General features: G+C 46.5%; 1 protein-coding gene and 1 pseudogene across 1 annotated transcript; one reads left to right on the top strand and one right to left on the bottom strand.

The window, feature by feature from the left end:
• The first annotated feature begins 4,468 nt into the window (after window positions 1-4,468).
• On the top strand, window positions 4,469-15,462 carry LOC120049070 (annotated as a pseudogene).
• Window positions 15,463-17,410: 1,948 nt separating this feature from the next.
• LOC120049866 (KICSTOR complex protein C12orf66 homolog) lies at window positions 17,411-24,217 on the bottom strand. The gene is made up of 3 exons (XM_038996335.1): window positions 23,688-24,217; window positions 19,627-19,915; window positions 17,411-18,893 (listed from the first exon to the last, which is right to left on the bottom strand). Exons 1-3 carry the CDS (start codon window positions 23,926-23,928, stop codon window positions 18,074-18,076), a joined length of 1,350 nt encoding a protein of 449 aa, XP_038852263.1. The 5' UTR covers window positions 23,929-24,217; the 3' UTR covers window positions 17,411-18,073.
• Window positions 24,218-24,618: the final 401 nt, after the last annotated feature.

Below are 24,618 nucleotides of genomic sequence, written 5' to 3'. Positions count from 1 at the left end.
CAGCGTTCAGGTCCTGAAAGATGCAGGTATAAGGGCTGGATTACTTGACAGAGAGAACTTGTTGCAAAGGGGAGTGCCTCGTGATACATCAGAGAGAGTGTATTTTGTTACAAAATTCAGCACTGAAGCAGAGAACATTAAAAGAATTATTAAAAATAATTGGGGAATCATCCAAAGTGATACACTACTACGCTACTACGTCTTTCCTGAGCCACCAGTTGTAAGCTTTAAGAGATGTTCTACCCTAAATGACAAATTAGTCCACAGTTATCTTCCGGGTGACTCTCAAAAAACTTGGCTTGACCACAAACCCAAGGGCTCTTTTAAATGTAACCAGTGCAACCATTGCAGAAATATTGCACAGAAAAAGTATTTTGTTGACACTGCTTCCAAAATGGAGTATTACGTCAAGCATTTCATTAACTGCAAAACCACTCATGTCATCTATAGATTGGAATGTCCACAGTGCAAGGTGTTCTACATTGGACGGACAAAGAGACGCCTTCAAGACCGTTTAGCGGAACACAATGACGCCATACGGGGAGGCAATGAAGACTACCCCATGGCAAGGCACTACAAGTCCCTACACCATGGCAACCCTGCCTCCCTACAAGCTATGGGTATTGATCATATTCCGGCCTCTATTAGAAAAGGGGACCGTCTTAAACAGTTAAACCAAAGGGAAAGTTTTTGGATTTACAAACTACAGGCCACTAAATACCCTGGTTTAAATGAAGATATGGATTTCTCACCCTTCCTGTAGTGGACATTTTGCTCAATTGCCCTCAGCTATGTTTAGACTGTTGTTGTTCATGTTTTGCTGTGTACTATGGAATATATTGCTTTCTTATTCTTGACACTTCTCCCAGTCATATTTAAGGTTAGAACTACCTTTCTAAGTGTCCTGATACTTCTAGCTTGGAGTTGTATTTTTATGATAACATAGCTTCAGTATTTCACTTTTTAATGTGTATAGTATTGCTTACTAGGTGTGTCCAATCAATTTTGTAACCACTCCCTCTTCTAATTAGGGCTAAATGGAAAAGCTGTTCAAAAGAGGACATTGTATTATTTTTTTGTACTCCCTGACAAAGGCCATGCAGCCGAAACGCGTCGGATTAAAAAAAAAAAAACGTTGTTTCTATTGAACATGCCATACTAATAAAGGCATTTTAATGAATTATATGAAGAGTGCCTTGGTCCTCCTTTCTTTTTGATGACCAATTTACCCCTTTTACCAAAGAGCACCTTCTGTCTACCAAAATGTACTATTGTGTACCTTAGTAGTAAATTCAGTGCTTCCCTTCCTCCTCCTTCTGATAGGCCAATTGACATCATTTGAGTCAATTGGAGGTATACCTGTGGATGTAATTCAAGGCCTACCTTCAAATTCAGTGCCTCTTTGCTTGACATCATGGGAAAATCAAAAGAAATCAGCCAAGACCTCAGGAAAAAAAATTGTAGACCTCCACAAGTCCAAACCCCTGAAGGTACCACGTTCATCTGTACAAACAATAGTATGCAAGTATAAACACCATGGGACCACGCAGCCGCCATACCGCTCAGGAAAGAGACGCGCTCTGTCTCCTAGAGATGAACGAACTTTGGTGCAAAAAGTGCAAATCAATCCCAGAACAACAGCAAAGGACCTTGTGAAGATGCTGGAGGAAACAGGTACAAAAGTATCTATATCCACAGTAAAACGAGTCCTATATCGACATAACCTGAAAGGCCGCTCAGCAAGGAAGAAGCCACTGCTCCAAAACCGCCATAAAAAAGCCAGTCTACGGGTTTGCAACTGCACATGGGGACAAATATTGTACTTTTTGTAGAAATGTCCTTTGGTCTGATGAAACATAAATAGAACTGTTTGGCCATAATGACCATCTTTATGTTTGGAGGAAAAAGGGGGAGGCTTGCAAGCCGAAGAACACCATCCCAACCGTGAAGCACGGGGGTGGCAGCATCATGTTGTGGGGGTGCTTTGCTGCAGGAGGGACTGGTGCACTTCACAAAACAGATCGCTTCATGAGGAAGGAAAATGATGTGGATATATTGAAGCAACGTCTCAAGACCTCAGTCAGGAAGTTAAAGCTTGGTTGCAAATGGGTCTTCCAAATGGACAATGACCCCAAGCATACTTCCAAAGTTGTGGCAAAATGGCTTAAGGACAACAAAGTCAAGGTATTGGAGTGGCCATCAAAGCCCTGACCTCAATCCTATAGAATTCTTTTGGGCAGAACTGATAAAGCGTGTGCGAGCAAGGAGGCCTACAAACCTGATTCAGTTACACCAGCTCTGTCAGGAGGAATGGGCCAAAATTCACCCAACTTATTGTGGGAAGCTTGTGGAAGGCTACCCGAAACGTTTGACCCAAGTTAAACAATTTAAAGGCAATGCTACCAAATACTAACTGAGTGTATGTAAACTTCTGACTCACTGGGAATGTGATGAAAGAAATAAAAACTGAAATAAATCATTCTCTCTACTATTATTCTGACATTTCACATTCTTAAAATAAAGTGGTGATCCTAGCTGACCTAAGACAGGGAATTTTTACTCGGATTACCGTAATTTCCGGACTATAAGCCGGTACTTTTTTCCCACGCTATGAACCTCGCGGTTTATACAATGACGCGGCTAATTTATGAAAAAAAAAATTTTCACAGGATTCACGCCGCCAAAAAACTGAGCACCGTCACATAATGTGACGTAAATCGAGCGCGCTCAAACTTCCCATCATTCTGATTACGGTAGTCATTTTGTCACCCTCATCATGGCAAAGACACGGAGAAATGCATATGATGCAGCTTTCAAGTTGAAGGCGATCGATCTGGCTGTTGGAAAAGGAAATAGAGCTGCTGCACGGGAGCTTGGCCTTAATGAGTCGATGATAAGACGTTGGAAACAGCAGCGTGAGGAACTGACTCAGTGCAAAAAGACAACAAAAGCTTTCAGAGAAGAAAAGCAGATGGCCCGAACTAGAAAATGAGCTTGAATACTGGGTCAACACACAGAGAGCAGACGGCCGAGGTGTTTCAACTGTGCAGATCCGGATGAAAGCCAAAACAATCGCCACCGCAATGAAGTTTGACTTTCTTGGTAGGCTACTGTTTACTGCTATTTATTTTTTATTTTTGTTACAAGCCGTGTTTCGTTAAAGCCTATTTATTTTTGTTACAAGCCGTGTTTCGTTTAAAAGCCTATTTATTTTTGTTACAAGCCGTGTTTCGTTTAAAGGCTGTGTAAAGTTCATTTGTTTCAATGTACCGGTAGGCACTTGCGGTTTATTTATGTACAAAATACATATTTGTAAAAAATTCAGTGGGTACGGCTTATATTCAGGTGCGCTTAATAGTCCAGCAATTACGGTAAATGTCAGGAATTGTGAAAAACTGAGTTTAAATGTATTTGGCTAAGGTGTATGTATGTAAACTTCCGACTTCAACTGTATCTGACACAGGAAAGAGAGGACTGGCAGAGAATACACAATGATAACCCCCCCCCCACCTCTCCCACTCCCCCTCTCTCTCACACATACACACATTCTATATTTCTCCCTCCCTCATTTTCTTTCTCTCTCCTTATCTTGGTCTCTCCCTTCCACACGGTCTCTCTCACACACACATGGACACGCAGACACACCAATCTCCAGGGGACCCTCTCCACTCCACTACCTGTTGTCTTGGCAACCACACACTGTGTGTGAACCATGTGACGAAGAAGGTGAAGACAGAGCTCATATCTGCCGCATCGACATTGACACACACACACACACACACACACTGGTGTGCATGCACAGATATGCTTCATAAAGATCTCAATAGAATAATGTCATGGCCTTTAGCCTGAAGAATCTGATTTCCAGTCACGCATGCTCTCGTGTGTGTGTGTGTGTGTTTGTGTGTGTGTGTGTGTGTGTGTGTTTGCACACGCATGCACGTAAGTGTGCAGAGACATGCACGTTCCCCACTGTGATAGTGGATTATCTAGTGAGCATGTGTTCTAACGCAAAATGGCTGCCATGTGCATCACCCAGGTGGGTGCCTAGCTACACATTAGTGGGTGATGAAGAGCGGTGTCATCATCTGTAAAGGGCTTTGAGACCTGGTGAAAAACACAATATGAATACAATTCATTAGAATATGGGCCAGTACTCTGCAAAGGTGTTATGTCTGCATCTGTTAGTGTGTATTACTAGAGGTGTCTGTGTAACTGAATGATTGTGATTGTCTGTGGAGGTCTAGTTTTGGGTGTGTGCATGTATTTCTGTGTCCATGTCAGTGCAGGGAAGTGTGTAAACATGTCTGATTGTGTTTACAGTATGTCTCTGAGTGCGTGTGTGGTGTGTATTTCTATAATCGTATGTGTATATGTCGCTGATTGTGTGTATGCCGTATATATCTGATTATAAGTGTATCTGTGTGTAGATGTGCGTGCCCAGCTGGTGGAGCAGCAGCGGTGTTTGGAACAGCAGACAGAGATGAGGGTGCAGCTGCTGCAGGACCTGCAGGACTTCTTCAGGAAGAAGGCTGAGATCGAGACGGAGTACTCCAGGAACCTGGAGAAACTAGCCGAGAGGTTCATGGCCAAGACACGCAGCACCAAGGACCACCAGCAGTACAAGTAAGAGGACGTGTGTGTGTGTGTGTGTGTGTGTGTGTGTGTGTGTGTGTGTGTGTGTGTGTGTGTGTGTGTGTGTGTGTGTGTGTGTGTGTGTGTGTGTGTGTAAAACTGCTTATTTGTGTGTGTGTATGCATAGCTCATATGTGTTTAAGTGTAAACAGGGGCTTTATGTTTGTGTTGATTTGAGTACAACCTCCCTGATCTTTCTCTCTCCTACAGAAAGGACCAGAACTTGCTGTCTCCAGTTAACTGCTGGTACCTGCTGCTGAACCAGGTAATGAATCTGTTTGTTTGCATGTGTGCTCAATCCTGAAGGCACAAATTCATTAAAAAGTTGCCTGTGTTCAGGCAATGTAAGCACATGATCCATCTCGCTCTTCAGGTGAGAAGGGAGAGTAAGGACCACGCCACACTCAGTGACCTCTACCTGAACAACGTCATCACCCGCCTCACGCACATCAGCGACGACTCCACCCGCCTGCTCAAAAGAGTGAGCCAATCACAGCCTCTTCTCATGCACGTGTCACAGATCATCAGGGGTCAGCGGTCAAAGATGACTTTCCCAAGGGAATAGAGGGTTTAATAGCTTTGACGACAAGTCTGTTAGTATGAGAGGGAGCAAGAAGAGGACTAGAAGAGTTAATGTTTTCTAAGGAAAAGTAAAGGCTCATATTTCCCCCTGTGTATTTTCCCAGAAGCCTCTTGGTTTGAGAGGGAGCTATAAAAGGAGCCACAAAGAATTAACCTGATGGGTTTTAATCAAAAGTACAGAAGCGGTCCACATTTCACCCCGTGTATTTTCAGAGAAGCCTGCCTCCGAGTACTGTAGAACAAGTTAAACACACACACACCCTTTCCGAGTTCAGCTCATTGTGTTCATTATTCATCTCTCTGTGGCTCCTGTTTTATTCATGAGAGCTAAAGTGCTGAGAGACCTGCTAGCTTGTAGCTACATATAGTACGCCTAGACATAGAGGCTTCGTAACTGTGTTATAACTGCTTATGAAGCCAGGGGCGCAACTTTGGTTTTAAAAGTGGGGGGACATAAAGTTATAAACTTTTTATATATATTTATTTTTTACAGTCGGATAAAGACTCAACTGCCTACCCAACCGCTCGGAGGCGTCCGCATGGTCCTAAAGCACATCATTATCTCGTTTTGTATATCATTCCAATGATAAAACTGGCTGCTGCCCCCCCCCCCTCCCGTCCATTGTGAAAGTTGCGCCCCTGTATGAAGCTCTAGCACACAGATGACACTTGTCAGTCACTGTGAGTGAGCCGAGGATGACACCGGCTGGTGACCATGACAACGCTGAGTTTCTGACAGCCTGGTGTCCATGGTGACCGGCTCAGCTGGTCCGCCTCACAGTGAGAAGGCTAGTGGAATGGGATTCATCCATTCTGGGATTTTAGAGTCATTTGGCTTAATGCAATATTAATGCTGTACAGAATGCTATAACTCAAACTCCCAAACTAGAAGGAGCTGTTTAATACATGAGGACTCAGACACACACACAGGAGCTAGGAGCTACAGCCCGGCTCCTGCCACTATATGTTTTATTTATGGATTCATCTGTTTATGGATGGATTTATTTATTCATATGCCCTCTTTATCGGATTATGAAACGTTTCTCATTTGCAGTGATGACCTCCCTTCTCCACTGTGTTGATGAAATATCTCTCTCCTTCTCTATCTCTTCCGCCATACCTCCTCTCTCGTCTACCCACTCTGCTCCCCTCCTCCCCCCTCCCTCCTCTCCCAGAGTAAAGAGATCACCTTTCAGCTGCAGGAGGACTTGATGAAGCTCCTTAATGAACTCTACACCGTAAGTGACATCTATAACTGCCACACACACAGTCTCCATTAAACATGTCACTTTAGGGAGTTGAAGGCTTTTTTTTTTACTGTCACTTTTCCTGTTCTTAAACAATACATCATCAAAAACTGCCACACTTTCATTTTAAACATTGCAACATGAACTTTGAGGAATGAGTCACTTTTTCGGTGCTCTACCAATACTTGTAATTTCAGCCATATGCTGCAAAGGAAAGTTGCTGAGCGTTAAGTTTAGTTAAGTGAAGGCTTGGCAGCCTAAAGAGCTTCTGGTGTAAATAAATAAACACAAGAGCTAGCAAGAACTTAGAGGGGACAGGTCTGTTCCTACCCTCACAGGGTGAAGGGAGGTTTAGGTTGGGTGCAACTCTGCCAATGGTGGGCAACATTTGTCAGGTGCATTTCTATAGGTGACTGTGGTATGAGCAGTAAGGTCATGTTCAGTAGGCACGAAACAGGAGAAAACACTTTCAAACGGAGGAGGTACTACCTGAACTCGTTCAATGAGGAGCATTCTTTCTGCTTTCCATGTCAAAACCTTTCCGTCCACTAGTGCCTTCTGAACACGACCCAAACTATTTGCCCTGGGCAGTGTTGTTGACAGATGGATGCATTGTGGGCTGTGGTTGCTAGGTGATGAAGACATACCACATGTACCATGGGGAGACGCTGAACGCGGAGACCAAGCTGAGGGATGCCGAACGTCAGGTGGGGGTTGGCAAAGTGGGGCCTGGCGGGGGGGTGGAGCCGCTATTCGGCATGCGTATAGAGGAACGCCACCAGAGACGCAACGCCGCCCGCAAGATGGAGAAGATGAGGGAGAAGGTACAGATACACATGAGGGACAACCTCTCCTTTCCTGCATTCATTTAGATATATATATTTTTTAAAGTCTCTAACTTTTATTTTCTCCTCACCCTTCTCTCTCGCTCTCTCCTCCCTCTCTCTGCTCTCTCTCTGTCGCTCTCTCTCCAGAGGAAGGCTAAGTACTCTGAGAACAAGCTGAAGTCTCTGAAGGCCAGGAACGAGTACCTTCTGACGATGGAGGCCACCAACTCCTCCGTGTTCAAATACTACATCCACGACCTGCCCGATATCATAGACGTGAGTACACACACACACACACACACACACACACACACACACACACACACACACACACACACACACAAACAAGCCGATTTCAGTAGATTTCACTATTACCTAAGCAGTGTTGACAAAAAGTGTTAGGTGTGTCTTTCTTTCTCTAACACATTACTATCTCCTCCCTCCCTCAGTGTTGTGACCTGGGGTACCATTCCAATCTGAGTCGTGCATTGAAGACCTACCTGTCTGCAGAGCTGAGTCTGGAGGCCTCCAGGCGGACAGGGTTGGAGGTACTGGAGGGGGCTGTAGAGGGCCTGGATCCTGCCCGAGACAGACAGCGCCTGCTGGGCCTCTACCCCACCGCCTTCTGCCCCCCGCCACGCTTCAGCTTCCAGCCCCACATGGGGGACCCCGTGAGTGCGGAAAGGACAAAAACACACAAGCACGGATTCACACACAGATGTACGCACACAGTGACCCCCCCCCCCCCCCCCCCACCAGGTAGGCGCCCGGTCATGCTGTGGGTTGTTCCTGTTTCCTGTCAGGTGACCCAGATAGCCGCCCAGCCACAGGTGCAGGCAGAGCTCACATCTAGGCTGCAGCAGCTCCAGTCACGCCTCTCCACCCTGAAGATAGAGAACGAGGAGGTGAGAGACACACATTTATCACACAGTCAAATGTACTTCAGTTTCCCAGTGTGCTTTGCTGGAGAGGTGAGACCAGACATATACAGTTTCCTAGTGTGCTGTGTTGTAGTTTGGTTGACTCTCTGACCACATGCTGTGGGACGAAGGAGAGGGAGGTTGGGTTGGAGTGATTTTGTGACAGATGCAGACTTACAAATAAACCATTTTCGTGCCCTGAAGCTAGAGCTTTTTTTGGTTATTTATAGTGTGTTTTTGGAGTGTGTATTACGGTTGAGAAGATTATATATGGATTGCTGTGGAATGGGAGGGCAGCTGTTATCTAACCCTGAAGGGCACAGAAATGCTGATGAAGACTGGAGTAATGAGCTGCATCTGCATGTCTCAGCACACACACACACACCGTAATTACCATACACAAATAAACACTCTCACACACCACCTGCATCATACAGATTTAAGATGTGCACACACACTCGCTCAAACCTCATATCCACAAGTACATGAACACACACATACACCACACATAATCTGTGAGCGACTACTTTGGTCTAACTCTATTTCCCCTACCCGCAGGTGAAGAAGACATCGGGGGCCACTCTCACCACCCTTCAGGACATGACAGTGCTGGATGACTATGACGTTTCCCAGAGTTTCACCCACAGCCCCTCTTCAGAGTCGGTCAAGTCCAGCGTGTCGGACGGCTACCTAAACAAACCCAGCCTCGCCAAGCGCCGTGCCAACCAACAGGAGACTGAGCTCTTCTACTTCACGGTGAGACACGCACTCAGAGACAGACACACACACACACACACAGGCTAGCTGATGTAGACAGTTAGGTAGATGTACAGTTAATAAACGCCGCATGTTCTTCTGTCTGTGGTCCACAGAAGTTCCGTGAGTATCTGGAGGGCAGTAATCTGATCTCCAAACTACAGGCCAAGCACGACCTGCTGAAGAAAGCCATGGCCGATGGTAAGAGACCTCACGCTCTATCTTTCTTTCTCTGTCTCTCTCTTTCTCTTTGTTAGCCTGATCCACGCTGGGCTCTCGTTTTGTTTCACTTGAATCCGTGTAGTGAAACAGAATGTGAGCTTGCGATATCAGGATGGTCAAACAAGGCTATCTTTTTGTAACTGCCATCTCTCTCACTGCCTCTTTTATGGCTGAGAAATATACCTTATGTGCTAATGCCCTCCCTGTCTGACAATAAAAAAAACCCTGCCCTCTCTCTGTCTGCCTGTGTCTTTCATGTCTCTCCAGGGTATATAGCAGACACGCTGACCACCAGGTATAGCTCTTAAACATGTTATTGACTGAAGCACTGTTTTATCCGTTTCTACATTTTCAATTGTCTCACCTCTCGTCTTTGAGCTCTGCAAATTAAAACTGAGTCACTGTTGTCTCTGTTTCTCCCCTAGCCGTGGACGAAAGAACTCCCATAGCAATCACCAGGTAATGTTTCCACTGTTCCTCCCGCTGCTTGTGTGTGTGTGTGTGTGTGTGTGTGTGTGTCTGTGTCTGTGTGTGGTTGGCCTCTGGTGGCTGCTTAATTGCCTGGATGTGTTTTTTAGGACTCGACTAAAGCCATTCCTCTGCTGGTGGAGAGCTCCATCCGTTACATCAACCTCCATGGTGAGTCCTTCTGTTGAAAACAACATGGTGGATCCTCCCCTTAGCCTATTTGGGGGCTAGGGGTTAGGAGCCAAGTCCTTTTCAAGTTCCTCTGATGTGTACTGACACATGATTAGACTCTCATAACCGCCTCCCGTCTCCTTTAGGTCTTCAGCACCAGGGCATATTCCGTGTGTCGGGGTCGCAGGTGGAGGTCAACGACATCAAGAACTCATTTGAGAGAGGTGAGAGGTCACCGTGAGGTCATCATACTTGTGCTTCCAGGTCAGGGGAAAGGAAACTAACCACATCCGTCTCTCTGTTGCCAAGGTAACGACCCCCTGATTGACGAGGAGAATAACCATGACATCAACTCGGTGGCCGGTGTGCTGAAGCTCTACTTCCGGGGGCTGGAGAACCCCCTCTTTCCCAAGGAAAGGTTCAACGACCTAATTTCCTGTGTCCGTGAGTAGCAATTCCTTCCTCTATGGTGTGGCTGGACAGGAGGACAGGGGTCACTGTTTTAAAGGGGGGGAGCGGTGTTTTTTTGTGTGTATGCAATTAGTGTGTGTTTGTAAAAAGTATCAGCTGTGAAGGTTTTGTGATTTACCATGAATGCAGGTGACATTTGGACAGCTCTAACACTCAATGTGTTGTAAAAATGACCTTTTCACCAGTCGATACGGCCCTTAATTCAAAACGTATTTAAAATGCAACAGATTCCAATTGCTTTGCATGCTTCACATAAATGCACTGTTAGTTTTAGGTCTCCATAAATGATCAGCGCCTGTTCATTGACAAAAAGAGCAGTTTTGAAATGCAGTAATAAAATGTCTTATGAGTAATACATTCAATTTTGGCACTGTCAAAATGGGTCCCGCTATACATCTCTCTCTCTCTGCATCTCTCTCTCTCTATCTCCCTCCCACACACGTCTCCAATGCCATGTCTCTTTCTGTCTTTCTGAAACACACACACACAGAGAGCTAACTGCCTCTCTCTCTGGGCTGCTTATATTTCAGGATGTTTCAGGATTACACCTCATGAGTTCCTGGGAATATTACTGACTGTGTGTGTGTGTGTGTGTGTGTGTGTGTGTGTGTGTGTGTGTGTGTGTGTGTGTGTGTGTGTGTGTGTGTGTGTGTGTGTGTGTGTGTGTGTGTGTGTGTGTGTGTGTGTGTGTGTGTGTGTGTGTGTGTGTGTGTGTCCCCCCACAGGTATAGAGAGCTTGTATGACAGAGCTCAGTGTATTCGTAAGATTCTACTGGGTGTTCCACGGGCGACTCTGGTCGTGATGAGATACCTGTTCGCCTTCCTCAACCAGTGAGTGTCTGTACGCGAACACTGAACCACGTCTGGGCTAGTCTAGAACCCACAGATCCACACAGAAGCAGTACAGGGTTCGACTAGAACACATATAACCACACAGAACCAGGTCTGGGTTAGTCTAGAACATATAGAAACACACAGAACCAGGTCTGGGCTAGTATAGAACCCAGAGAACCACACAGAACCAGGTCTGGACTAGTCTATAACATATAGAAACACACAGAACTAGGTCTGGGCTAGTCTATAACATATAGAAACACACAGAACCAGGTCTGGGCTAGTCTATAACATATAGAAACACACAGAACCAGTACTGGGTTAGTCTAGAGCACACTGAACCACACAGAACCAGTACTGGGTTAGTCTAGAGCACACTGAACCACACAGAACCAGTACTGGGTTAGTCTATAACATATAGAAACACACATAACCAGGTCTGGGCTAGTCTACAACATATAGAAACACACAGAACCAGGTCTGGACTAGTCTATAACATATAGAAACACACAGAACCAGGTCTGGACTAGTATAGAACCCAGAGAACAACACAGAACCAGTACTGGGTTAGTCTAGAGCACACTGAACCACACTGAACCAGTACTAGGTTAGTCTAGAGCACACTGAACCACACAGAACCAGTACTGGGTTAGTCGAGAACACACAGAACCAGGTCTGGACTAGTGTTGAACTGGGTTAGTCGAGAACATGTAGGTCTGCGGTAGTCTAGATCACACAGAACCACATACAACACGGTCTGTCTGTCTGTATTTGGCTGAACACGATGTCTCATCTCTGCAGCTCCAAATAGAGATGGAGGAGGAAGTGTGAACGGGAGGAGAGAGGGAGAAGTGTGAGGTGCAGGTGTGATCTACCACAGCAGAGTCTGAATGTTAGATTGCAGAGTGTTAGATTTGCAGTATTCGGTATGAGTATGATGAACATTCCGTTTTACTTCCTGCCTGGTCATGTGATGTGGTGTTTATGTAGTAACATTTTGCCCTGTGCCCCCTGCCCAGCTTATCCCAGTACAGCGACGAGAACATGATGGATGCTGGGAACCTGGCCATCGTCTTCGGCCCCACCCTGCTGCCCACGCCCGACGCCCTGGACCAGGTGGCCTGCCAGGCGCATGTTAATGAGGTCATCAAGACGGTCATCCTGCACCACGACAACATCTTCCCCAACCCCCCGGAGCTGCCTGGGCCTGTCTACGAGAAGTGCATGACTGGAGACCAGTACTGGTGAGACAGATTGACTATACTGTATACTCCAGCCTTGCAACCAACCATCTGTGCTTTTATCCTTCTGTTCATCCATTTTGTGAAGTATCAAGAGGGCCCGGTTCTAGCAAGTCTGTCTAATATTGCTGACTGCTGCAGTTATGGTGCTTACACTCCCTTTTTCATCCTTTCCCTCCCTTCACACCCAAACTCTCTTTCTCTCCCTCTCTCCCTTTATCCTCTCCAGCGAGAGTCCGTTCAGCGAGCCGGGTGGGGAGGCGGAGCCTGACGGCGGCACAGAGACTCAGACCAGTGAGGAGGGTACGCTCTGACCTCTGACCTCTGCACAATCACCCAGTGGGCTTCTCTCTCTTATCCACCAATGGATAGAGAGCTGTCTCCATGGCAACAGCTAGCATAGAGACTCCCCTCTCTCCCTCTGTCGTCTCTCGCTGTGTGCAGTGTGTGATTCCCATTGTAAGGGGGAGGCGGTGCGATGGCTAGCTAAGACTCTTATGCTCTGATTTCACTTTCCCCTCGTTCCTCATTGGCTGAGCTCGGAAGGTCAAGCCAGGGACATTAGTGATTGACAGGTCCCCCTCGATCATACGATTTGGCTCTTATCTCTCTGTCCTTCTGCCTCCCGCTTCCCGCTCCCTCTCTCTCTATTTCTCTCTTTCTCTCTTCCTCTCTCTCTCTGTCTCTCAGAGGGGGAAGCAGTAGAGGCAGTGGCCAGGTTTGACTATACGGGCCGGTCGGGGCGGGAGCTCTCCTTTAAGAAGGGAGTGACCCTGCAGCTGTTCCAGCGTGCATCACATGACTGGTGGGAGGGGCGAATCAACGGCACCCATGGCCTGGTGCCTCACCAGTACATAACACTGAAGGACAGGCAAGTACACGGCTACAGCATAGCTAGCACATAGCATACACGCTAAGTGACACAACCATGCCAAGAGAACATGTCTGTAAAATATGCCTACAGCGGCATCCCATTGTGGATTGTTATCAAATTAACTGTTGAATGAAAATTTACGTGCTCAACTCATTTTTATCAAAGAAACTGCCCCTTTTTGATTCTTTAAATGTGTTTTTTGGGATTGATTGATTGACTGACTGATTAAATTGATTGATGACCTAAGTTATTAATTAAATTGATTGGAGTGAACAATTACTGGCCACTGGTATTGATTGACTAACTGATCATTTGTCTGATTAGTTAGAGTGCCCTGATTGGTTGGGTAACAGGTTCTGTTTAACACTGATTGGTTGGTAAGAGGTGCTGTGTGGTGTTTCAGGCCTGACTCTGCATCGACAGTGGACAGCGACAGTGGGAGCACTAGCAATGATGACAAGAGAGCCAGAAGTGAGCTGAGCTCTCCTACTGACAGACAGCCTGAGACCTACAACAGGTCAGTAGTTAGATCGCCTGAGACCTACAACTGGTCAGTAGTTAGATCGCCTGAGACCTACAACAGGTCAGTAGTTAGATCGCCTGAGACCTACAACAGGTCAGTAGTTAGATTGCCAGAGACCTACAACAGGTCAGTAGTTAGATTGCCAGAGACCTACAACAGGTCAGTAGTTAGATTGCCAGAGACCTACAACAGGTCAGTAGTTAGATTGCCAGAGACCTACAACAGGTCAGTAGTTAGATTGCCAGAGACCTACAACAGGTCAGTAGTTAGATTGCCAGAGACCTACAACAGGTCAGTAGTTAGATTGCCAGAGACCTACAACAGGTCAGTAGTTAGATTGCCAGAGACCTACAACAGGTCAGTAGTTAGATTGCCAGAGACCTACAACAGGTTAGTAGTTAGATTGCCAGAGACCTACAACAGGTCAGTAGTTAGATCGCCAGAGACCTACAACAGGTCAGTAGTTAGATTGCCAGAGACCTACAACAGGTCAGTAGTTAGATTGCCAGAGACCTACAACAGGTCAGTAGTTAGATTGCCAGAGACCTACAACAGGTCAGTAGTTAGATTGCCAGAGACCTACAACAGGTCAGTAGTTAGATTGCCAGAGACCTACAACAGGTCAGTAGTTAGATCGCCAGAGACCTACAACAGGTCAGTAGTTAACACACAACAGACCACCACAGACCTATAAATTGCACAAAGCTAACAAACTATGCTAGCGGTTTGTGGAGTGTATTGATTTAGTCAAGCTCTAATCTTAGCTAACGGTCTATATTGTACGTCTCTCCACAGCAGCCACCGCAGGAAGCGGACTGACATTTTCCGTCGCCCCCTCGGTCGCTCTAAAGACCATGGTAACGGGAGTGTGTTGGAGAGGAACTCGCCGCCCGTCACTGGTCACTTCAGCCCACGGGAGCTCCTTCTGGGGCGGGGCACTGGCTTAACCCCGCCTCTCGACAGCCCTGAGCGTCGTCGCCGTTCCACTGCCGCGGTAACGGTTACCAAGAGCCGCCGCGATTCACTGCGTCGGCCTGAAGACACGCCCATCCGGCGCTCCAGCAGCGGACAGCACGGCTTCAGCTCCAGAACCCTGGACCCAGACACACTGGCACAGGTACACTCTCTCACACGCACATACTTTCACACACACAAGTACATACAGTAATTATACAAAAAACAAACAGCTGCTGCACACATCAAACTATACTTCATCTTATATTTTCTCTCTTCCACTCCCTCTTTCCTCATTCCCCTTTCTCTTTAGGACATAGAGGAGAGTGTGAGTGTGGCTCTGGGGCAGCTGAGGCAGTTGGAGCGTGGGGGCTGCAGACCGGCTCCTGACGTGGTCCTGGACACTCTGGAGCAGGTTAAGAACAGCCCAATCACAGCCTGCTCCTCCGAGTCGCCCAGCCCCCACAGCACCCCCTCCACCCCAGGGACTCCTGGTACCCCTAGTCCCCTCAGCCCTCTGAGCCCCCTCATTCCCCTCCCCGGCCCCCCCTCCCGCACCCATCCGATCCACCAACCCCTCCCCCGACACCCTGGGCTCCTTCAAGCCCGTAGTGGGGGCTCCACTCCGTATGGGAGTTCCGCTTCGCCCCCCAGCCTTGAGGCCCAAACCCTTGGTGCCGCCCAAGAGCAACACCCCCCCTCTGCCCCCGCTCCTGGACAAGTCCTGCACCATGTGATGAGCCAAACCAGGCCAACCCGGGCCAAAATAGAGTGGGAGTGGGAGAACAGTGTACCTGCTTACTGTTTAGAAACCTGAACAAGGGTAGAAAGCGGTAGGACAGATCTGAAACTAAAAGGGTTTTATGTAGTAATACAAAATAATATATGATCTATGATATGCCATGATATTTATGTGTGTCGTCAGGTTGGTGTGTACTCTCTTCTTGGTGTGTAGGATACACGTTCTCCATGTATCAAAGCATTTATCAAAGGGTAGCTATGTAAAATGGGACTGCTGAATGGGAGAAGTACAAGAAAAAAAAGTATAAGCTGAAGAAAGCAGAAGCCCTATCCTGTAAAAGAGATGTAGTCACACATGTGTGGGAAGTGTAGTTCTCCTCCAGTGAAATGTAGTTTCAGTTATGTGAACGTTGACTATGTAATGACAAAAGGCTCCTCAGCTAATGAAGGTCTATCACCAAAAGGCTGCTGTGTTCTTAGTGTATTTCGATTGGCTGCTGCATCTACGAGCGATTTTTCATTGGCGATGCGAAAGAAAGGGACAATGCGGAGTGAAGATGTGCCTGATGGGTAAAGGGAGGCTCACACAGAGAGGAAACATAAGGGCGGATGTCTGTGTGATCTTATTTTAAATTATTTTCTATTTCACTTGGTACCGCAGCTAAGCTCACTAATGCCTCAACCGAAGCCTCTCGAGGCACTGGTGACAAAACTCACATTCTATTTAACCAATGTTCAGCTATTTAATGAATGTTCCAGTATTTAACGACTGTTCGGCTCTCTATTTGAATGTTCAGTGGGCAATAATGTCACAGAGGCCGGCAGCGGCGTTAACGCTCACTACTAGAAAACAGCCTTCTCGTGTTCAACCGATACACACAGGCCAGGGGAAATAGTTTGGAGGTACAGTAGTGGAGTGGGTTAGGAGTTTGTAGAGTACGTTTCCCTCGGCCTGGGTGATTTCTTTCCCATTACCCTGTTTGTCTGTGTGTGTTTCCTCTGCCTGCCCTCATTCTGTTCCTTTGTAAATGCGATGGTGGATAAAATGATGGATTATTCATGTCTGCCTTTAGTAACAGAACATGTGCAGGACAGGGGCGCATGTGTGTTTCCGTGTGCTGGCAGTTGGTGTGTGTGGGAATATGGTGTATCTGGTTGTGTTACTCTGAAGTCACGAAATAACCTTAAGTTCACAGTAAACAAACAGGCTGGGGCTTTTGAGTGTAAATGCCCAAAATACACTTGAACAGCAGCACACTGAATGTGTCCTCTTTACTGGGTTGGGAACTGTTGTGTGTGTGTGTGTGTTTGAGCAGTACTGGGGATGTGTGTCTTTAAGAATGGGCTATGGGTGTGCATCGGTTTGTGTGTGTCAATGTGAAAGTGCCTTTTTTTTTTTTACCCTAGTCTTTGTGGGGAGTTTAATCCACTCACGCATGTTCTGAACGGAGAGCAGCAGCACTTAGAAGGAAATAATCAGTGTTTAGTAGAAGACTGAATTATGAATCCTAGAGTTAATCTATTGTGACGTTGCACTTTAATGTATAGGAAAAATGGTGTACTTGGCATGTAGCATTATAACATGTGAACAGGTGCATTTTAAGGGACGTTGGTTTCTCTGAATGTGTCTGACAATTAAAGGAAATGGTTTAGTCTGTTGCTGTATCTGAAACTCCTGAGCTTCCTAAAGATGAGCTCTTATACCCAAGTGGATAGTATTGATGTTGTATTTATATTATAAATAAAAAGGGAAGAAATGAACAAGTGTGTTTTGGTTAGTCGAGCGTTCATTACTGCCTTGTTTATCACCTGCGGAGTGTGAGTGGGGTCGGGAAAAGGGGATGGGACGTGCTACAGTTGGCTGTCTGAACACTCACTAATGTCCGTCTTAAGTAGCTTCCGAAACATGTGAAAGCACCTCTTACACACACACAGCAATGGTGCTTTTTTTCCTACAGTCGTCTCAAAACTTTATTTCGGGAATTAAACAGCTAAATAAGATGACATACAGTGAAACCAAATTAAGCACTTCTGTTAAAACAGTAAACAAACAAATGTTAAAAGTATACATAAATTAAGCAAAAGATTTTTCAGTACATCGCATCATTACATCCCTGACGGGGATAGGAAGTTGGCTATCCTGTGTTGGAATAGAAACAGGTCAAAAGTCTCGATAGAGCAGTTCACTGTGAGAAGGCCACGCTGCGTCTAATAGTCAGTGACGCACATCTTTGGTCTGGAACTGATTTGGCAAAACAAACTAAAGGATTCAAAGCACGATGCTCAACAGAACCAACAGTTGGACCACGGGTTCAAGCCATTCTCTGATTTAAAAACAAGCTAATGCCGAGGTTCTAATTATATTTTAAATATCAAGTAGTAAAGCAAAAGGTCCTGGCCACTCATTTTTAAGAAGCTAAAACCAAATCAGAATATTGCAACAATGTTACTCAAGAAGCTTTCCTAATGATTAGACAACTTTGTCCATCCTGTCTGTCTACGGAACTGGAACAATCCCTCGTCTCTGTTATAACGATACACACACACGCTTCCCCTTTATGGGGACAGTCAGTTTACGATGTATATGAAGTAGGGCATTTCTCTCTCTCAGCCTTTGGAGCCAGGTTTGAGGGTGCTGAATGGTTTGGAGTTCCTTAGCGAGCCAGAGATCTCCTGCAGGAAGGCGGTGATGTGCGAGTCCTTCTCGGACTTCCTGCCATCGAAGATGACCACCAGGGTGAAGTGCGATTCTGGTCGGGTCAGGTAGTAAGTGCTCTGGACTTTGTCGTCGTAGAAGTGTACCACCTTCTCCAGCGTGTTGAGCTCCGCCTCGCGGTCGCCCATCATCATGATGACGTTGGGCCAGTGCGTGAGTGGCCGCTCGCCCCCGGGAAGGGACACCACGGCGGGGAACTGCTCCACACCCTTGGGCGCCTCGCGGTACGAATGCGGGTGGTGGTAGCCGTGGCCCTGGAAGCTGTCCAAGCCGCGGTTGTCGAACACCAGCGACACGTTGTTGGCATCGTGTTTGCGGATAAACGAACAGATCTTGCCGTAGTAATCGGGCGCCGTGCGTGCTGTCAGGGCCTTCATGTCTGCGGACACCGTCTGCCTGCTCAGCGCCTCATGAAAGTAGAAGCTGAATTTAGCCAGGAGCGCCCCCTGGAGGCGCTGCAGCCACACGTACAGGTGGGGTGGCTGCACTGCCTTCTGGGACTGGCCTCCGAACAGGTGTTTGCGGGTCTCCCTCTGGCGCTGGAAGAGCTGTCCCCAGGCAGTGAGCTTAGAGCTAGCCCCGTGCAGGCTGAGCAGGGCGGGCAGGAAGTGCCACTCTGACACCTGTGCCTGGCAGCGCAGGAGCTGTGTCACCACATCCACCTCTGTCTGGAAGCCCCCCTCCAAGCGGCCCAGGATGGGGTGGTGGAACCTGGGAGGAGGGAGGAGATGGAGGGGTCATTGGAGAGAAAGCCATATCTAATGTAAGGGAGAAATGCTGGTGGTGTCAGATGGTAGCCTTAACTGATCACACTCCACTACGAATCAATCGTGTTCACCATTCTGTAAGACCAATTATCCTAATGATAAATAGCCCCATTAGCACTAATGCTGATTAATATACTGTAAGAGATGGACTGTGGCCGTAGAACAGCATTGGATGTGTCTGATGTTCTGTGCTGCTAAGGGTGTGTGCACTATGCACATTTGTGTGTGCGACTGGGTGTGGAGGTTCTGGCCCTGATTAGCAGTTAATAACCTGTGTATTCTCAGTGCTGATTACGTTTCCTGGCAGTGTCGACTGCTGTGCGAGAAAGTCACCTTCAACCCTGACTGCACAACCACCCATGTGTGCCAGATTGTGACTCGCTGCAGTGTGAACTGCGACTCCGCCGCACAGTGGGCTTTTCTGTGTTGGGCTTGCTTTGGTTCCGGCTGAGCTAAATTTTACATCTGCTGATTTCAGCAGAAATCTCCCCACCCCTCCCTCCCCTGTCATGCTTGCCCACCACCCGCCCCTCCCTCCCTCCCTCCCTCCCTCCCCTCCCCTCCCTCCCCTCCCTCCCTCCCCTCCCTATACTCTCGTTTCTGCAATTTCTCAGCCACTCACACACTATTACAGCCTGCACACACAGCTGATCTTACACACATGACGTCCCACCCACCTGGAGCTGTATTTCTGCAGCACTGCCTCGAGGGTGGCGACCAGCTCCTCTGAGTTGATGTTCTTCTGGCTGCCCAGCGCGTGCATCTTCTCGTACAGGTCAGCCATCTCCATGCGGGCCTGGGTGAAGTGGCACAGCTGCTCCGATAGGTGAGACAGCAGGTCCTCCAGGTAGGGTGCGGAGCCTGGCTGGGCGTGGCGCCCCATGGTCACCACCTTCCTCAGCGCGTTGAACAGGGAGGTGTAGATGGTGCGGATGGAGTCCTTGCGGCTGAAGAACGACTGGCCGCCTGCAAGAGTGGGTTATGATCCTGATTTAACATATTGGAGCAACGTAGAGAAAACAGTCCATGTTGGAAATTGTTGTTTGGGGAGCTATAACCTAACGTAGCTGATGTTTTAAAGTCCCAACAACCGTATTTTCAGGGGAAATGGAAATTGGGTTAAATACTGTAAACATCCACTTCCAGCCAACCCCTCAGTGTGGGGTAGATGTGATGTGCTGTCTTTCTTCAGTGGGGTTTATCGCGGTTGGCATCTAACGTTATGGTGCATTACCGCCACCCTCATACTAGATCTCATCCTCTCTCTTTCCTTCTGATTCTGCCCACACTGTAACAATACATGCTCAACTGTCTCTGTTTCCTGGCAATAATCACACTTTCCTATCACATTTAAATAATTTTCCAACCGGCTGTGTCCCACCCTTAATCTTGTAAAAATAGTACCCTCTCTTCTGTTCCTTCTTGCCATCCTCCCCTCCCAGACTTTCATCTGTACTTCAAATAAATGCCTGCCCTCAGTATCTCTATTCCACTGTTCCTGCCATCTCTGCACCATCACTGTCCATATCAGGCTTTTTGCCTCTGCTGTGCTCATTGAATCTACAACATCCCCACTACTAAGTGCTCGTTCCCCTCCACCCGCACATGGGCTGGGACCCAAGTAAATCTTATCTGTATAACCATCTGTCTAATCCTGCCATGGGTTTCTAGTACCTCAAAGCAGGTATTGCCTGCTACGTGAGCTAACAGACTGAAAACTCATCAACACGGAATGAATCAAAGCAAATAACTATTCTGGCTGGCTTGACTTCCTCCACCCAATTCAAGGCCAACAGTATGCCCATCAGCTCCGCCGTATATACAGCCAGTTGATCTGTAATACGTTTCCTGACTGCCACCCCACATTCCTGCAATACAAATGCTGACCCAGTGCATCCTGTCCTTGAATCTTTTGAACCATCTGTGTAAATGGCAACAAAATCCTGATACACAGTATCCAGATGTCTATTAAACAAATCCGATGAATCAACACCCCATCTCTGTCATCTCTCCAACACTTCTAGATCAACTAGGCAGGAGTAGCCATGGTGGACTTACAGGAATAGCTACCATTGGACTACAGTCCCATCTCCTTTGCCTGGGTATTACCCACCCACCCAAAGCTCATGTTCTGTCCTCACTCATGTTTCTAGCATGCATGTGGAATCCGTTTCGCAGGATGAGACACCCCGTGTCCCTGTAGATTGACCCGATAATTCCTTGCCAGCTGCTGTCTCCTAATCTGCAATGGCATATCCCCCCATCTCCAGCTGTAGTGCAGCCACTGGGGAGGTCTGAAACGCCCCATTACATATTCAGAGTCTTTGCCCCCTGTATGACATCTAGCCTTTCCAATGAGGTCCTGGCTTCCGAACCATACGCTATACTGCCACAGTCTACTACAGATCGTATCAAAGCAACAAAGTACCATTCAAAAGTTTGGATACACCTACTCATTCAAGGGTTTTCCTTCATTTTGACTATTTTCTACATTATAGAATAGTGAAGAGATCAAAACTATGAAATAACACATATGGAATCATGTAGTAACCAAAAACGTGTGGGGAAAAAATCTAAATATTTTATATTTGAGATACTTCAAAGTAGCCACCGTTTGCCTTGATGACAGCTTTGCACACTCTTGGCATTCTCTCAACCAGCTTCATGAGGTAGTCACCTGGAATGCATTTCAATTAACAGGTGTGCCTTGATAATTTGTGGAATTTCTTTCCTTAATACTTTTGAGACAATCAGTTGTGTTGTGACAAGGTAGTGTTGGTATACATAACATAGCCCTATTTGGTAAAAGACCAAGTCCATATTAGGGCAAGAACAGCTCAAATAAGCAAAGAGAAACGACAGTCCATCATTACTTTAAGACATGAAGGTCAGTCAATTCGGAAAATTTCAAGAACTTTGAAAGTTTATTCAAGTGCAGTTGCAAAAACCATCAAGCACTATAATGAAACTGGCTCTCATGAGGACCGTCACAGGAAAGGAACCCCAGAGTTACCTCTGCTGCAGAGGATAAGTTCATTAGAGTTCCTCAGAAATTGCAGCCCAAATAAATGCTTCACAGAGTTCAAGTAACAGACACAACATCAACTGTTCAGAGGACACTACGTGTATTAGGCCTTCATGGTCAAATTGCTGCAAAGAAACCACTACTAAAGAACACCAATGAGAAGAGACTTGCTTGGGCCAAGAAATACTAGCAATGGACATTAGACTGGTGGAAATCTGTTCTTTGGTCTGATGAGTCCAAATTCATGATTTATGGTTCTACTCGCCGTGTCTTTGTTAGATGTAGACTAGTTCAACGGATGATCTCCCCATGTGTGGTTCCCACCGTGAAGCATGGAGGAGGTGTGGTGGTGCTTTGCTGGTGACAATGTCAGTGATTTATTTAGAATTCAAGGCACACTTAACCAGCATGGCTACCACAGCATTCTGCAGCGATACGCCATCCCATCTGGTTTGGGCTTAGTGGGACCATCATTTGTTTTTCAACAGGACAATCACCCAACCCACCTCCAGGCTGTGTAAGGCCTATTTGACCAAGAAGGGGAGTGATGGAGTGCTGCATCAGATGACCTGGCCTCCACAATCACCCAACCTCAACCCAATTAAGATGGTTTGGGATAAGTTGGACCTCAGTGCTCAGCATATGTGGGAACTCCTTCAAGACTGTCGGAAAAATATTTCCAGGTGAAGCTAGTTGAGAGAATGCCAAGAGTGTGCAAAGCTGTCATTAAGGCAAAGGATAGCTTCTTTGAAGAATAAAATATATTTTTATTTGTTTAACTTTGTTACATGATTCCATGTGTTGTGTTTAATAGTTGTGATGTCTTCACTATTATTCTACAATGTAGAAAATAGTAAAAATAAAGAAAAACCCTTGAATGAGTTTGTCTGGTACTGTACATGGTCCTCAATGAGGAACGCCCAGCCCCCCACTCCTTCCCCATCAGACAGTGCATCACATTTAGCACCTTCTTACACCCTCCCATCACTCTATCAATGGCTTCTGCCCAGGTCAATCTAGTGTCAAAGTACACCCCAAGGAACTGGAAGGACCCCACCCTCTCCAGGTTTCTTCCATATAACCTCAAGCATATATCATCTCCCACCTGGTAAAGAACACAGAGTTCTCTACAGAAAACCTGAATCCCCACATGAATGCCCACCGCTCTACCTCATCAATTGCTTCCTGTACCTTCCTGACTATGTATGTCACATTTCTTCCCCTCTTCCATAAGGCCCCATAATCTGCAAATAATGACCTCCCCATATCCGGCCATAACTGCAAGTAAACATCATTGATTATGATTGAGAACAACAGAGGTCTAATCACGCTCCCCTGTGGTGTACCGTTATCCACCATTTAGCTGCCTGATAGACTTCCTTACCCGGATAGACCTTCCAAAAAGGAAATCCTTTATCCAGTTGTACGTTCTTCCTCCTACCCCCATAATATCAACGTGATGTGCTGCTGAATACATAAGTCATAAAAATGTGGGCTTGTATCGCCACCTGCTGTTTGAAACCTACACTTCAACTTTCTATTATGGAACGTGACTTTCTCGTCTGGATAATAACATCATGGTGATACTAGTCCCACTTGTGATAGGTTACATTAATTGCACTGAGGGGTGTCATTTTGCCACACCAATGAGTTTTGTAGTGCAACAAAAATGACATTTTCTGTCAGTGCGTGTTTACATGGGGTGCTTCTTACCCAGTTTTTGTCCCAGGAACGTCATGTTGTGATAGGCCTTCTCCGCTGCGGCAAGGTGTGCGAAGGCGGCAAGGAGAGCGGCCCAGATGGCCCCTGCGCTCTTGCTACTGTCCTTCTCTTTCTCCACATAATCTTTCGCCCGGTCGAACGAGAACATTCCGAGCTGCGTGAAGAAACTCTCCAGAATCGCCCGCTCACGAGGCACCGGCCGCAGTTCCTCCTCACGCGGAGCCTCCATCATGCTTTAGGATAGCTAATACAGCAAGTTAACTTGTGAATAGAACATTTATTGCCGTTCTAAACTGGTCGCATACTTGCTCGATACTACTGCTATCATGCTAGCTAGAGATCTAGGTAAAACAATTTAGCAACACCTCTCTCGGCCCAAACTGAATTTGTCAGAATGTATTGTTAATCTAGCACTGACATAGAACAAACGAAATGTATAAAACATTATGCGGTAAATGAAATATTGTATACCAATTTAACTAGCTATTCCGTAGACGCCATCTTGGTTTCAATTCACATCACAACACTACGGCAAAGCAGAAGTGTCTGGCGGAAGCGTTGCAATCTGAACGTCTAGCGCCCTCTTCTGACTTGGAGTGGTAAAAAAAAACACAGATACAGAAATACACTTGAATGGAAATATGAAAATAAATTGTTTAATTCCATCATTTTCGTTGGATATAGCTGTGTTATTATTTAAGTACTTACCAAGTTGTAGGGAGTGCCATGCCATCCCTATGCCATGGGAACGAAAAACCATCTTGATTTACCGTACAAGACCTGCAAACGTTAAAGTATCCTTGAACACCCTTCAGATTTTCTGGGGTGAGTGTTAGCAGCATTTGACGTCAAACATAAACGACTGTTTTCAATACTCTAGAAAAAAATGTCCTCTGCTAAAACCTGACACCGCATATTTTTG

This window comes from Salvelinus namaycush, chromosome 6 (genome assembly GCF_016432855.1).
Source record: "Salvelinus namaycush isolate Seneca chromosome 6, SaNama_1.0, whole genome shotgun sequence".
NCBI lineage: Eukaryota > Metazoa > Chordata > Actinopteri > Salmoniformes > Salmonidae > Salvelinus > Salvelinus namaycush.
This window is presented reverse-complemented; position numbering and strand designations above follow the sequence as displayed.